This window comes from Mesoplodon mirus (assembly GCF_964341445.2).
Source record: "Mesoplodon mirus genome assembly, chromosome: X".
Classification (NCBI taxonomy): Eukaryota; Metazoa; Chordata; class Mammalia; order Artiodactyla; family Ziphiidae; genus Mesoplodon; species Mesoplodon mirus.
The window spans coordinates 87,419,845-87,435,223 of record NC_138981.1 but is presented as its reverse complement, the minus strand read 5'-3'; the positions used below and the strand labels follow the sequence as shown (position 1 = coordinate 87,435,223).

Sequence of the window (15,379 nt, the reverse complement as noted above, 5' to 3'; positions counted from 1 at the left end):
AAGGTCCCCTAAGCCTCCTGATTCCAGATGCCCTCCTCTGCAAGGGTGGTACAGTTGGAAAGAGTTCCCTGGGTGTTAGGCTGGTAGCAAACTCAGGGGGCAGTAATTACAGGAAGTTAAGTCTCCTCTGGCCCCCAGGGCTGTCCTCCTCTATGCCCTTGGGGAAGGGACTTCCTGTTAGGACTCCATCTTGTTTGTGTGGCTCTGACAAAGTGGTTTGGGGCTTGCACTCTCCTTCTTCGGCAGCCCTTCCTGATATTCTCCAAACCTCCAGCTCCAGACCCACAGATTCTCTTCACGAGCAGCCTGTGAGGAGGGTGGTGACAGATCACTGCCTTCAGGCCACCCCATGGGTGAGTTGGTCAGCATGAGACCTTGTCCTCAGATCCCCACAGGGCAGGAGGGGTTCTGGGTTCCCTCCCTAACCCCAACCCACAGGACCCCCAGCCAGCTGACCCCCCTTTAGAGAAGGCATGCAGAGGGCTCAGGCTCACTATTTCCCACTCTCTTGAGGAAATGGGCCAAGTGGGCTCTGACACACCCATCCTGATTCCATGTGGAAAACCTCCCCTCTTATGGAAATGGCCATGGCTGAGGTGAATTATTTCCCCTGGCTAAGGAAAAGGCAAAAGTCATGTGATCTTCTCAGGTCTAGGGTTTGGAGAGTAGGGAGGGTCACCTAGGTGGGGCGTGGGATTGTGTAAACTAATATTCCTTGGATTTATATGAGGTGGGGGAGGGACAGAAAACCCACCATTACCACTGAGTATTACATTAACTAGTCAGGGTAAATTGTATTAGTCCATAGAAGCTTACTGAGGCTTGCTTTGTTGCCCAGCATATGATCTATCCTGGAATGTTCGATGAGTAGTTCTTATGTGCATTGTTCTATGTCAATTAAATACATTTGTTAACTTAAGTAACATTTTGAAACCTTCTCCCTCTAGCTGAGTTTTTGTCTGCCATTTTGTGCATCACTCAGTGAGCTGTGTAAAAATTTCCCACTGTGACTGTGAATTTGTCCATGCTCTATTTCTGTTAGATTTTGCTTTGCATATTTTGGCTCTATTTTAGGACATGCATACAAATTTAGAATTTTATATTAATATCTCCTTATTGCATTGAACCTGTTATCAAAAAGAAATCTCCTTCTTTCTCTAGTGATTCTTTTTTCTTTAAACTGTACCTTTACTTTTACTAATAGGGTTATACCAGCTCTCTGTAGGTTACTGTGGAAAAGGTATACATTTTGCCCTTATTTTTTTATTTTAAAATTTCCTAGATGATTAAAATTTGCATGTGTCTCTTTTCAGGAGCATTTGATGGAGGGTTTCTTGTCCAGTCTGATAATAGCTGTCTTTCTATTTGGAATAATAATCTGAAATTTTTAATGTAAAAGTAGATGTAATTTGGTTTATACATACTATCTTACTGTATATTTATTTTTGTCTCTTCTAAGTTCTTTTTCCTTTCCTTTCCTTTGAAATGATTAACATTTTATAACTATTAAATTGTTACCTCATGTGGCTAGATAAACATGCTTTTGCCATTCTTGTAGTGTTTACCCTTCAGATTACAATGTACATTTTTGCCCTTTCAGTCTAATGTTAATTAATTAGTTCTTTAGAACTCCTCAGACAATTAGGGGACCTTGAGACACTTTGATTCCATATACTCCCTCCAAATTTATTGTCATGCATTTTCATTGTCTATATATTTAAATCCCCAGAAGAAATTACTATCATTGTGTTATATAATCAACACTCATTTAAATTTGCCTACATATTCACAAATGTCATTAGTCTTTCTTTCCTGTATCTATGTGCCTCCACCTGGGAAGATATTTCTTCTGCCCAAGAAAGAGTCTATAATATTTCTTTTAGTTTGAGTCTTCTGGTCACAAATTTTCCGAGTTTTTGTTACAGGATGAAGAAATGAATGCCTTTTTTTAAAGAACGTTTCTCTTTAAAGCATACTTTTTCTCCTGTTACAATAATACTGTTACACTGAGTTGATATCTTGTTACTTTTGGAAACTTCTCGAGAAAGATCTCTTCAAATACCACTTCTCCACTGTTCCCTCCCCTTCTTTCCGGGACTCACATTAACCATGTGTTAGCTATGTTCACTGCATCACCTTTAATTATCTCCCCCTCGCTTTTGGTATTCTCCATGCTATGTCTCTCCAGGCTGCATTCTGGATCTTTTCATCGGACTTATCTTTCATATCTCTAATTCTTTCGTCAGGCAGGGAGATCACCTTTGACCCTTGAACCATCACACCAGGCTAGATTTCAGGGTAGGTTTTATTGTGCCCCTAGAGCCGAGCAGAGAAGAGAGAGTTAGAGGTGAAAAGCCACTTGTCCCAGGTCACATAACCTGAACCAAGCAGAGCAGGGACTAACATCACAGACTAAACCCTGGGTCCAGACCCTTTCCTCTGTGCTTGCTTTCTTCTTGGCTGTGAACACTCCCCACCTATCATTTCCTGAGAATTGGAACCACAGTGAAGTCTCTCAGCCTTTTTTTTTTCTTCCTAACTATGATAATTTCCTATTTAGATTATAAAGTTGGTGGTATTTCTTCATTAGCTGTGATATTTACCCAGGAATTTTTCTGGTACTGAGACCATTGATGTGATATTCTCAATTTCAGGGTACAATAAGCAAGTAAACTCCTTACAAAGAAGAGCAAGATGCTATCGTATTTACAGAAGGAGGTATAACAGCTGGTCTGAACAAGTCAGGCCTGGTATTCATCCTTCATCCCAGCAACAACAAGATGGAGATCAAGCAGAAAGTGATGTTCACAAGGACACTGGAGTAAGATAGTAAGTGACCAGTCAGAATAGCTGAAGTGCACCAGCTAGTGGAACAAAACCATGTAGCTAAGTATGTCACTCTTCTCTCTAACCTGGAAGAGTGAGGAATGATGGGATCAGGTTAACAGTTGAGCAATCTTTATTGTAGCTCTGCTATCATTGGGGAAAATGTAGAGAGGACTTCCCAAGACTATACGGACCACTTTCTTCTCTCCACTTCCCCACAGTGCTCCCTATGCCCTTCCATCCTGTCATCGGAGAGGCAATTTTCAGGAACAAGACGAAACCCCTGTTAACAAGGAGACAGAGCAAAAGCCTCCAGAGAGAAGAATGGAGAGAAAGAGGCAGGATGAGACCTTGGGGAGCTGGTTCAAGATCAGAGTGAGTGTGCTGGCTAAATGGACCTAACATGTAGAAGAAGATGACAGAGAGAGTCATGTTGGGCGCATGTAGAGATGCTGGGACTTTTCTCTCGTGGCAGTGGCGCTGGTAATCTGTCTTGTTATTACTAGGAGTTAACTTCCTAGATCATGTGAGGGCAGGTTCAGAGAAGCAATATAAAGGGAGCAGACTGACTGCAGGGAGCATGGGAGACGCTGTCTAAAACAAAGGAGGAAACTACTGCCAAGGAGATGGAGCAACTCCACACCAGAAGACGCAGTTTGGCTCAAGCTGAGTGTGGGAGGAGGTTGAGTCTCTGGGATCCTCGTCGGAGGGGCAGGCCAGGTCTGCCTTAGGTAGGATCTCTTAGAACTTTATAAGAGTAAGTACGTGTGAAAGATATGAAGTCGATTATTTCAGGAAAAGTACTTAAATGGAAAGAAAGGATATATAGGAAGTCCATGTCTGGTGTAAAAGTTAGCGATAACAGATATTGTCCTATCTTAAGAAATTACCTAAAGCCTGAAAAAAGGTCCTAAAGCAAGACACAGCTGGGTCTTATCTTAACCTTGGATTCCATTGTATCACTTTTCTTTCCCCAATTATTTCTTTGCCTCTTAGGTTCCCTTTGGTATTAAATATGATGAGAAGTGGCTGCTGAATTTGATTCACAAGCAATGCAGTGTCCCCTTCACCCCAGTCGAAGTAAGAGAGGACATTGAGGCCGATGAGAGGAAACGGGGTAGATGGCAGGCCCAGATGAGAAATGGCTCTGGTCTCATATTATGCTTCTCTTGTCACTCTCCCTACAGTTTCACTATGAGAAAATGGAGGCCCAGTTCTTCGTTCAGAATGCCAACATTGCCTCCGCGCTGAAGAATGTCAATGGCAAGATTTACAATGAGGCTAATGAAAGGGTGTGTGTCAAGGGCATGAGCAGGGCTAGCTGGGAGTAAGAGGGCAGGGCAGGGGCATGGTCTTGCTTGATCCCAGGGCTCAGATTTCCTGGAGCTTACCCAGCCCCTCTTGTGTTCTCAACAGATATCTATCTTTGTTGATCCCTGTGATGCACCCCACTCTGTGCTGAAGGAGCTGAGGTCAGAAAAGGTGGAGCAGATAAAGGTAATGCAGACTCAACACAACCTGTGCACTCACAGCCAGACCCACCTATTGCCCCCGATCACCACCTCAGACTCAGAGCCCCTGAACCCCATCCCTAACTCAGCAGCTGCCCGTGAAGGAACGATATGATGCCTCCCAGCAATCTCGTGACATCCAGAGAGTCCGCTCTGACCCTGGTATGGCGACAGCAGCAATTGTAGAGCAGGTGAGAGCAGAGCGGTCTAGCTGGGAAGGATACTCAGGAATGGTAACTCGGGGAGGGGTTGGTGCTGGAGCTGTACCAGCCAGGAGCCTCTCAGCCCCCGATTCCCTCCTCCTGGCTCCCTGGAGACTTGATGACCCGTGATACTGGAATGGCGCAAAACCCTAGAAATGGCATGGCTGCCTCCCTGCAGATCCATCCAGGGAATGTGCCCAAGATGAGGACCTTAGACCCAATGTTGGGGCTGGTGGTGATGGTGGGAGAGATTAGGTAGAAGAGGCAGATTGGTCTCAGGTATCCCCTGCTGGGGTCCTCACTCTAACTCTTTCCTCATCATAGCTTTTGGCCTTGGACCTGAGCGATAAGAAACCCTACCAGCTGCACGGCCTGTCCAACACTATGCCGAATGCTTCCAACACCAAGAACTGGAACCTCTCCAACACTGAGGTGAGGTGTGGTACCCAGATCTGTCTTTGAAGGGAAGGTGGGAAGGCTCATGTGATGGAGACAGAGGAAGGGAAATGGATTTGTAGGAAAAGGAAGGGACTAGGGGTGCACGGCCATCCTGGCTCTGTTTCTCTGGCCCATGTGGTTCCTCCTCATAATCACAGGTGAAGTCTGCAGGGGAGATGGACAAGGGTGAGCGGCTGGAGCCAGAAGGGATGTGTGCAGAGAGAAACCCCCTGTGCACCACCTTCCCTGATAAGTCAACCAACATAAGGTCAGATGTATCCTCTGTTACCCGCTGGCAGCCTGAGCTACTCCCGAAAGTGCCCATTTGCAAGGGGCAGCTGACGTGGACCTCAGGGAGGACTATAGACCCTATGCTCTCCTCTCTGCATCACAAAGTGGACAGAGTTTCAACCACAATCCATATGGGCCCCCAGCCCAACATGTGCATATTTTACATTCTTACCTGCTTTGTCTGAGCCATTCTGGGGCAGGTGAAGAGCTGCAAAAGGGGTGCCATTTCACATTTCCTCTCTCTTCTTCCCTGACCCCAACCACGGGAGAGCTTCTTTCCCTTCCCTTTGTTTTCTCTCTCTCCCTTGTCTCTAGGCCCGTAGGTCTCTGTCATGTCACCCCTCGTACCTTCACTCCCTTTCTGTCTTCATCCCCCTCCATCTCCCTCCCTGAGCCCCACCTCACTCACCTCCCTGCCCCAGCATCCTGGGCCACCCATGGGGGGAGTCCAGGTCTTGGCAGAGTGCAGGACCCTAAGTGAGGTGGCAGAGCCTCGGGCACACACCCCAATCCCTCTTCTCCCCACAGCCTTCAGCCGGGCCCTGGAGGAAGGAAGGGAGGGGAAGGAAGCCCTGCAGCATGGGTTTGAAATGCTGGTCATGGTGGCACTGGAGAAGGGAGTCCACGCATTCTGCAGGGAGCTACCCAGGGGAAGGAGAGGAAGGGAGGGAGGGAGGCGGGGAGGGAGGCAGGGCATGCTCTCCCTCTGTGTCAGTCGATGGGGGACGTGTTCAGGGCCCTGGAAGCCTGGGACACTGGGGTGTGGGTGTACTTGCTCCCATGAGGAAGAGGGTCACCTCCACAGTTTCGCTGACTTTTCTGTTTTGTCTTGATTTTGGCAGCTCCATCCTGGAATTGTTCCCCAAGTTACTAACCTTGGTAAGTGTATTCCTTGTTCACAGACTCCTCTAACTGGCACTGACAGCACCCACAAACTACTCTGCACCCCATTAGGTCTTGCCACAGTTACAGTTTTGAAACTGACCCTTAAACGTCCTGGGCGGAGGGGGATGGTACAGCCCCTGTGGGAACCTGACAGAGGCTCTGGATCTTCTTCAGCCATGTTCTTCACAGGCTTTGGGGAACCCACGGTGATGATCCAAACTGTAGTCCTGCCCATGGAATTTCCAGGGCCCTTTCACCCCTGACCTCTGACCCTCACCGTCTCTTGGGCCCATCCTTTTCCCTGATCATCCAACACCACCTCCTGGTCTGCACTGCTGACATCCTCTTCTCTTCCCCAGGATGGCCAGGAGACATCCCCACTGGCAAAGTGTGGTATTGAAGCCTGCAAGCGCTTACCAACCTGCAAGGTGAGGATGGAGGATCAAGCCGGGTTTTAAGTGGAGCATGAGAAGGGTGTGTCAGCCCTGGTCCTGAGGACTGTTTTGATTCCAGGGAAGCTACTTTGGATCTGATGAGCTGAAGAGCCTAGTCCTGCAATTCCTGAAGCAGTAAGTACCTCTTGGAAGCTGAGCAAGGGGAGGAGGGCTATGAGAGGTGAGGCCACCTAAGCACAGGTCTGCTCAGGGGAGTTTTCAAGTCTCATTTGAGGTCCAGACCACAGAGATAGACTGTCTTCACTGCTCCCCCTTAGGTACTACTTGATCCATGACTACGGAGACCGACAGGTTCTCGCAGGGGCTTACCACGAGGAGGCCTGCTTCTCCATGACCATTCCCTTCCACCCCGAGGACCCAGACCCGTGAGTATCACAGCACAGGCTCTGCTCCTGGGCCGTGTGGCTCCCCAGCAGACACAGGCCAGCTCCTGCAAACACCCACCACCCACTGTTGCTCTTTGTCTCCTAGAAGCAGCTTGTGCGAGTACTTCAAGGACAGCAGGAATATGAAGAAGCTCAAGGACCCCTGTGAGTGTGCGATGGGAAGACTGGGTGGGAAAGGGCGGTGAAGGGGTCAGTCATAGGGCCCAGGGCGTGGCAGCCCCTGACCTTTGTTCGCTTCCCCTCCCCTCACAGACCTGCGGGTCCAGCTGCTGAAGCACACAAAACGTGTCATTGTGCACACCCTCTGTGGGTTGCCCAAGACTCAGCATGACTTCAGCTCCTTCGTGGTGGACATTTGGTTCCAGATGGTGAGCGCCTGCTTCCTCCCTCGGGCGGGCCCAGGAAGCCACAGGTGGGTAGGAGGTGGAGGTGGTGACTGGGCGCCTGGGCTCTTCCCTTTCAGGAAACGATGCTCTGCTTCTCCGTCAGCGGGGTGTTCGAGGAACGTAAGTGTGTGTAGACCCCCACCCCTGATGTCTCATTGCTGCCTCCCCCTGGCCAGGCTCACTCCCAGAACCACCTAGCTTCCCTGACCCCTTCCCCTTCCCTTCCCTTCCCTTCCTTTCCCTTTCTTTCTCCTTCTCTTCCCTCCCCTCCCCTCCCCTCCCCTCCCCTCCCCATCCCTTCCCTTTCCTCCACTCCCCCTCCCCTTTCTTTCCCCTTCTCTTCCCTTCCCTCCCCTTCCATTCCCTTCCGTTCCCTCCCCTCCCCCACTATGTTCTCCAGCCCTCAGGCTTCCCACAGACAACCCAGGTCTGAGCTGTGTCCATGTTTGTCTGCCCTGCACACCCTGGGCGTTGGGGACATAGGCTGTGGAGTTTGGTGCCTCTCATCCCAGATCCTTACTGTGAGAACTTGAACCTCTCAGTTTCCTCATTTGCACAATGGGGTAGAAGTATCCACCTCTTGGGCGGCTGTGAAGAATGCATCCCGTGAACTTGTGTAGTGGTTGTCAGCGGCCATGTCACTGGGCGCAGTCTGCTCCTATAGCTGCCCTCCCCATTCGCGACACCCTGGCCCCCGTTAACAACTGCCCTCTTAGCATGAGTGTCCAGTCACTCCCTGACTGGGGACCGCCGTGTGAGCATGTACAGCACGTGCGGCTCTCAGGGGTACTGTTGTTTGTTTGCTGTTGAAGTGGAAGGAAGTTCTCAGGGCTGTGTGCGTGCCTTCACCCGGACCTTCATCGCTACCCCTGCCAGCTACTGCAGGTGAGAACCCTGTCGTGGGTGGGAATACCCATCCTCGCCTGGGCTCAGGGGCGTGGGAATGTGGTGGCACAGACCTTAGGTTTACTCGGTATTGTGGAAAGCCAGCAGTGAGATCCCAGGAGCAGTCTAGCCTAGTGGTTAAGAAGAGTATGGGCTCTGAAATCGGCCTATGCATTCACTCCTTCCCCAACACTCACTCGCTGTGTCCTTGGTCAAGTCATATGACCTCTGTGTGACTCAGTGTCTTCTTCTGAGAATGAGGATCAGAGTGTCCAGCCCTTGGGCTGTGGTAAAGGGTAAATGTGAAATTGCCCGTGAGTTGGGGATAAACCTATAAATCGAGTGAAGGTGGTAGACAGTCTCTCCAAAGGTGGGCTCTGTGGGGAGGGGCAGAGCTACCAGTCAAGGAACCTGGGAGACAGACACAGGAGGGACGTGGAAGGAATCTGGTTGCTGAGTGCCACTGGGAGCAGAGTCAATATTGGGGGTGAGGGTGTCCATCCATCAGTTGTCTGGGGGTCCATTTTTCCTTCAGTCTGTGCATCGTGAATGACGAGCTGTTTGTGAGGGATGCCAACCCCAGTGAGACCCAGCGGTGTTCTGCATCCCAGTGCCTACACCCACCTCCAGCTCCATGTATACCCTCTCCCAGCTGCAGCAGGACATCATGCAGGCATCCTCCACCCCATCTGAGATGAACCTCTAGTGGTCTCAGAAGTGAGTGCTGAGTTTGCATGGGGATAGGAGGGAGCTGGGACGAGTAGAGGAGGGATTAAAGGGAATTTTCAGGTCATTATTTTAAATCTATTTTTTCTTACAAATGTTTACTTGTGAAAAAGTCCCTAATTTCACACTAATACATTTCCATGTACTATAAAATACAGGTTTCCTATCTTATATACTGTTTTGAAACTTCTTTTATTATTAGTACCAGCATAGTTTCTTCTCAGTATATGTGAAGCTACATTACTCTTTCTAAGATCAATATATCAAACAATTGAATTCCTGGAAGCCATAAGCTACTATTGAGAGCCATTTACCTTTTCGCCTCTTTTTCAGCATTACATGCAATGGCATCTGCTCATTCTGGTACATACATGTTGGTAAACTTGAAGGCTTGCTCTTGTAGCATAGATTTAGCAGTGAAGTTGTGTGGTCAAGTGTCTCCAGTTTGGTCCTAAGGGAGGTCATCTATCCTCCCCCACTACAGGTGCTTTCAGTACAATGACTAGACTATACCAGAACTAAACATTTCTTTACTCATCAAAAAGTGAATTCTGAGAATTCAGGGATAAGACGAAATAGACCTCTAGGGTTTCAGGAAGGTGAAGGCGGACAGAAGTCAGGTGCCCTGGGGTTGACACTCACGGCTGCTGGCTCTGCTGACATCCCAATTCTTTCTCTTTACTTTCTTCAGTCCAAGGGCAAAATTCCAGATGAGACCCTCATCCACTGACCTGGGATCTTGAGAACAAAACTCTGCAAATGAGCCTTTAGATGTCATTTTCATCCTCATCATATTTGTTACCTCTCTTCTCTTAACTGAAGCCATATCCATGACTTAGCTTGCAGTCCAGCTAATCACGAAGCCAAAGTTTACCATGTAGGCCTGCCCGTTGCTCTATATTTTTCCCACGCATGATCCTTGTTTATCTTTATATTAAAGAGTAACATTGCACATTATATGTTGTGTGTCTTGGATTGCTTTTCCCCTGACCCAACCATGAGTTAGTGGGGCCAGGACCAAAAGGTCCCATCTCCCACATCATCCCTGGCAGTCTCTAGCATTTATATCTGACCTACACAGTGCTTGAAAATTATACAGTAACAACTCCATTCCTGGACTACCCTAAAATCCACACTTTGCCTCCTGATAACCTTCTCTCCGCCACTTCAGTACTCACAAGTTGTGACCGTTCTGATGTTCACTTCTATAAACAAATATAATGTATTTAGCAAGTAAAGTACCATATTTACTGCAATAATTATGGGTTTCTTAATCATTTAACAGGTCTAAAGCTTTGTTAACATTTTTATTAGGTTCTTAGGCTCTGTACCTAAGACTGTATTCCCCACAAATCCTGTGCTGTTTTTTTTTACTTTTTAAATTTGAAATAATTATAGATTTACCAAAAGTTGCAAAAAAATGTGTAGAGAGGTCATGTATACCCATCACTCACCTTCTCCTAATGATAACAGCTTGTATTACTTTAGTACAGTATCGAAACTAAGAAATGGACATTCGTACAATCCACTGAGTTTACCATAATTTTGCCATTTTACATGCACTCATTTATGTGTTAGAACACTTGTGTATAACTTATATATATAATTCCATGCACTTTTACCAGCTGTGTAAGTGTTCTAACTATCACCACAAACAAGATAAAAAACTGTTTCATCACCACACGTTTCCCTCATGTTAGCCTTTATAGCCACACCCACGTTCTTCCTGATCCCACATTCCTGAACTCTGTCAAACAGTAGTATAATTTCCTAAATGTCATAGAAATGGAATCCTATAGTACATTACCTGTAGGAATGGATTTCTTTCACTCAGCATAACTCTCCTGAGATCCATCCAAGTTGTAAGGTGTGTCTATAGTCTGTTCCTTTTTATTGCTGAATAGGATTCCATGGTGTGAATGTACCACAGTTTGTTTAGCCATTCCCCCATTGAAAGCCATCGGGGCTATTTCCCCTTTTTAACTATTGTGAGTAAAACTGTGATGAACTTCATGTAAAGGTTTTTGTGTAAACATAAATTTTCATTTCTCTGGGTAAATTGCCCAGAGTGCAACTGCTGTACCGTATGGTAATTGCATGTTTGGAAAAACCTGCCAAATTGTTTTCCAGACGGCCTGTACCATTTTGCATTCCCTTTGGCAATGTATGAGTGACTCAGTTTATCCAGTGTCGCCTGCATTTGGTTTTGTCACTTTTTTTCAGCCATTTGGATAGGTGGGTTTAACATTTCATTGTGCTTTTAATTTGCATTTGCATGAGGGCTAAAGATGTTGAATAGCTTTTCCTAAGCCTATTTGCCCTCTGTTCATGTCTTTCATCGATTTTATAATTGGATTAAGAGGCAAGAAGTTACCTCTAGAGAGCTGCCCTGGCTCTGGCTAACAGGCAGAGTAAGAGAATGTGAGGCCCCTCGAGACTCACTTTTCTTGACAGGGAGGGCAGAAGTGGGGCTGAAGCTATTAAATGTTCCTCAAATTAGGACTGAACTTGGATATGGAACAGGATTAAGAGGTGGGGGCATCTCTGGGTCCATCTGTGGAGATCTGGATAGGTCAGAAAAAGAAGGGGGATATGGGGGAGAGGAAGAACAGTGGAAGGAGGGAGATACGGGGGGATGCCTTCTAAATGACGCTGGATTCATCACTCTCAGCCTGCTCAATGGAGTGCACAAAACTATTCTCCTAGACATGTGGTTTTCAACTCTGGATATCCATTAGGATCCCCTCTAATGCGCAGATTCAACCAACTGAATCAGAGCCTCTAGGGATAAGCCCAGTCATCAGTATCTTCAAGGTTCACCTCAGTTGATTCTAATCAGATGTCAAAATTGAAAACCTTATCTGATGGTGTATTAGTTTGCTATGGCTGCCATAACAAGATACCACAGGCTGAGTAGCTTAAACAACATAAATTTATTTCTCACATTTTAAAGGATGGAAGTCCAAGATCCAGGTGTCCACAGGTTTGGTTTCTTCTGAGACTCCCTTCTTGTCTTGCAAATGGCCTCCTTCTTAGTCCTTCTTCACATGGTTGTCCCTCTGTGCATACACACCCTGGTATCTCTTTATGTGTCCTAAACTCCTCTTATAAGGAAACTAATCATATTGGATTAGTGTCTACACTAAGGGGCTCATTTTAATTTAATCACCTCTTTAAAGGCCCTATCTTCAAACACAGTCACATTCTGAGGTACTGGTGGTTAAAGCTTCAACATATGAATTTGAGTAGGACACAGTTCAGTCCACAATAGATGGTATGAGAAATACCTTGGTCTGGGCTTCCCTGGTGGCGCAGTGGTTGAGGGTCTGCCTGCCGATGCAGGGGATATGGGTTCGTGCCCAGGTCTGGGAAGATCCCACATGCCATAGAGTGGCTGGGCCCGTGAGCCATGGCCGCTGAGCCTGCACGTCCGGAGCCTGTGCTCCGCAACAGGAGAGGCCACAACTGTGAGAGGCCCGCATACCGCAAAAAAAAAAAAAAAAAAGAAAAAAAAGAAATACCTTGGCCTGGGAAATTCGTCTCCCTTTTAGCCACCTTCCTGGAACTACTATACAACACTTCTGCCATCACCTCATTAGGTAGAAGTTGGTCATGTGACCATTCTTGCCTGCAAAGGAGGCTATAAATATGTTCTTTTACTGGAAATATTACTGTACCAAATAAATGTGGGATTCTTTTTTTAAGAAAGAAGGAGAATTGGTATAGAACACATGCTACACTTTCATACCCAAGGCAGCTAGAAGCACTACCTCAATTATCATGTCCTTTCTACCCAGTTTTCCAACCACAGATTTCATGGGTTCAAACAAAACTGCTGCTTCAGAGACACCTGAGGTCCCTCTCCCATCCCCCCAAATCCCATGTCCCAGACCATGCCTGAGTCCTCACAACTTAGCGTGCTTAATCTACATCATTCACTCACTCATTCATTCATTCAAAAAATATTTATTGGTTACCAATGATATGTGAAGCACTGTGATAGGCACTGGAGATAAACCAGAGAACCTGAGAGACAGGGTCATGGTTCTCATGGAGCTCACATTCTACAGGGGTTGATTCACTCAAGATTTAAAAGCCATTAAGAAAATAATATGGGAAAATGTGACAGAGAATGACTAGGGTGGGGAAGGCAAGGAAGGATTTTCTGAAGGCGTAACTTAGATTTAATATTCAAATAACAAGAAGTACACAGTCAGCAGTGGGAAGATATCGGAGCTGAGCCCTCGAGGCAGAGGGAAGAGCAAGACGAAAGGCCCTAAGATATGGGCAAGCTTGGCAGTTTTAGGGAACAGCTTGTATGCCAGTGTGTATTGGGAGGACAGCGTTAGAAAATGAGGTGAGAATGGTAGGAGAGGCCCAATAACAGAAGGTCCTGTGGGCCATGGTAAGGACTCTGGCTTTTGATCTTATTATGATGGAGCCATTGGGTGCTTTCTGAAAGGAAGGGAAATTATTTTTATAATCTACTTTATTAAAGCTCATTCTAAATGTTCCTTGGAGGACAGACTGAACTAGAGCAACTGTAAGATCAAGGGACAAGATTAGGAGGCTACGACACACATGACAGTGAGAGGTTACAGTCTCGTAGACCACAGTCGTAGCAATGGAAGGGGTGAGATGGGGTTTGAAATGATATGTATCTTGGAAGTACTGAACTTGTTGATGAAGTCCACGTTTGTGGTAAGGGATAGAGAGGAAGTAAGTGTGTCTCTTGCAATGTAGATTTTGGCAGCTGGGTTAGGGCGGTTTTCTTCGATGGGGAAATGAACGGAGGACCAGCTTCGGTGCAATGCCAGGAAACTGACAGTTCTGTTTTGACCATGTCGTTTGTGGAGCCTATGAAAAATCTGGGTGGGGAGCATGTGGTTGGATGTATAAGTCAGGAGATCCTGAGAATATTTTTGGTTGTGGCAAAAAAAAAAAGAAAAACCCAAAACAAAACAAAAAAACAAGCATGCAAGCAAACAAATGAAAAACCCAACTGTACAGTTCAATCTGAAAATACAGGTTGATTTCACATATGAGCATGACGCAGGTCTAGATTCTGGAAGGGATACAACGACATATTAAAAACCAACTTCACTGAGCTATAATTTATGTTCAACATAATGCATCCATCTTTTTTTTTTTTCTGTGCTGCGCGGCTTGCGGGATCTTAGTTCCCAAACCGGGGATTGAACCTGGGCCCAATGCAGTGAGAGTGCCGAGTCGTAACCACTGGACTTAGCTATAAGGCTAAGGCTCTGGCCTGCCAGGGGCTACTAAGTGTCAGAGAAGAAAGATGTATGTCTGGAATATAACTATCATTCACCCACCTATTCATTCATTCATGCCCCTAGTGCATGTCAAGCACTGTGCTAAGAAGGGAAGATAGGACCATGAAAAAATTCAGACAATGTCTCTGTCTTCCTGAAGTTTAGGAGTCGAAATAGAGAACTGCAAATGGCTCTGTTTGCTAAATAGTAAGGGAGGTATTTGGTGAGATAATTGGGCCCCCAAAAGGTCTAACCCCAGTGTACAGACACAACTCTTCCCCTTCTGCGTGTCTCATACACAATGCTGTGGCATGACCTAGAATATAGAGCTGTTAGAATAGAATGAGCCTGAACATGCTGTGCATAAATGGCTGAGGAAACAGCTTTCCAAACCTTCCACCCAGCAAACAGCCCTGATGATGTGTAGAAGTAGATCTCAATTTCATTTAATTCTCACAGTTGGAGTTGTATGACTAATTATTTTGTCTCTGTGGCTAATTAATAAGCTGAGGTTAAGAAGGGTCAAGTATCTTGGAAGAAAACAGCAGATCTACTGATAATAGGAAAGTGTTAGATTTTAAGCTGTGAGCTCTTAACTAGTGTGGATGACTAGTTCCCATCCTTTAGGTCCAGGCTGAGGTAGTAGCAATGCAAGTTTCCCAGTCAAAGGCCTGGGATTCATTGGCCATTAGAGAATTTTAGGAACTGGAGAAGCTACAGGAAAATGAAAGCCTAACATGCCATCCTCCTGCCTGCTCCGCATCATTGCTCCTGCCTCTGCTCTCTTGTTTTCTATGGTAACGTCATCTTAACATTAGGTTTTGTTATTGACTGAAGTGTGTTCTTCCAAAATTCATATCCTGAAGCCCTAATTACCAGTGCCTCAGAACGTGACTGGATTTGGAGATAGGGCCTTTAAAAGGGGATTAAGTTAATTTAAGGCTGTTAGGGGATACATTAATCCCATCTGACCGGTGTGCTTATAAGAAGAGGAGTTTAGGACATGCAGAGAGACAGCAGAAGTGTGTATACACAGAGGGACAACCACGTGAAAAAGAAGCAAGGAGATGGCCATCTTCAAGCCAAGGAGAGAGGCCTTAGAAGAAATCAC

General features: G+C 46.4%; 1 protein-coding gene across 1 annotated transcript; it reads left to right on the top strand.

Annotated features, from left to right (window-relative positions):
- Positions 1-270: 270 nt before the first annotated feature.
- On the top strand, positions 271-9,902 carry LOC309796838 (nuclear RNA export factor 3-like). Its single transcript, XM_082610217.1, has 19 exons — positions 271-353; positions 2,655-2,829; positions 3,048-3,201; positions 3,823-3,906; positions 4,014-4,118; positions 4,243-4,323; positions 4,430-4,528; positions 4,865-4,972; positions 5,137-5,246; positions 6,112-6,148; positions 6,514-6,582; positions 6,668-6,723; positions 6,867-6,974; positions 7,081-7,139; positions 7,248-7,363; positions 7,459-7,501; positions 8,194-8,266; positions 8,802-8,983; positions 9,684-9,902. The coding sequence occupies exons 1-18, from the start codon at positions 350-352 to the stop codon at positions 8,962-8,964; spliced, it is 1,644 nt and encodes a 547-aa protein (XP_082466343.1). The 5' UTR covers positions 271-349; the 3' UTR covers positions 8,965-8,983; positions 9,684-9,902.
- The last annotated feature ends 5,477 nt before the right edge of the window (positions 9,903-15,379 follow it).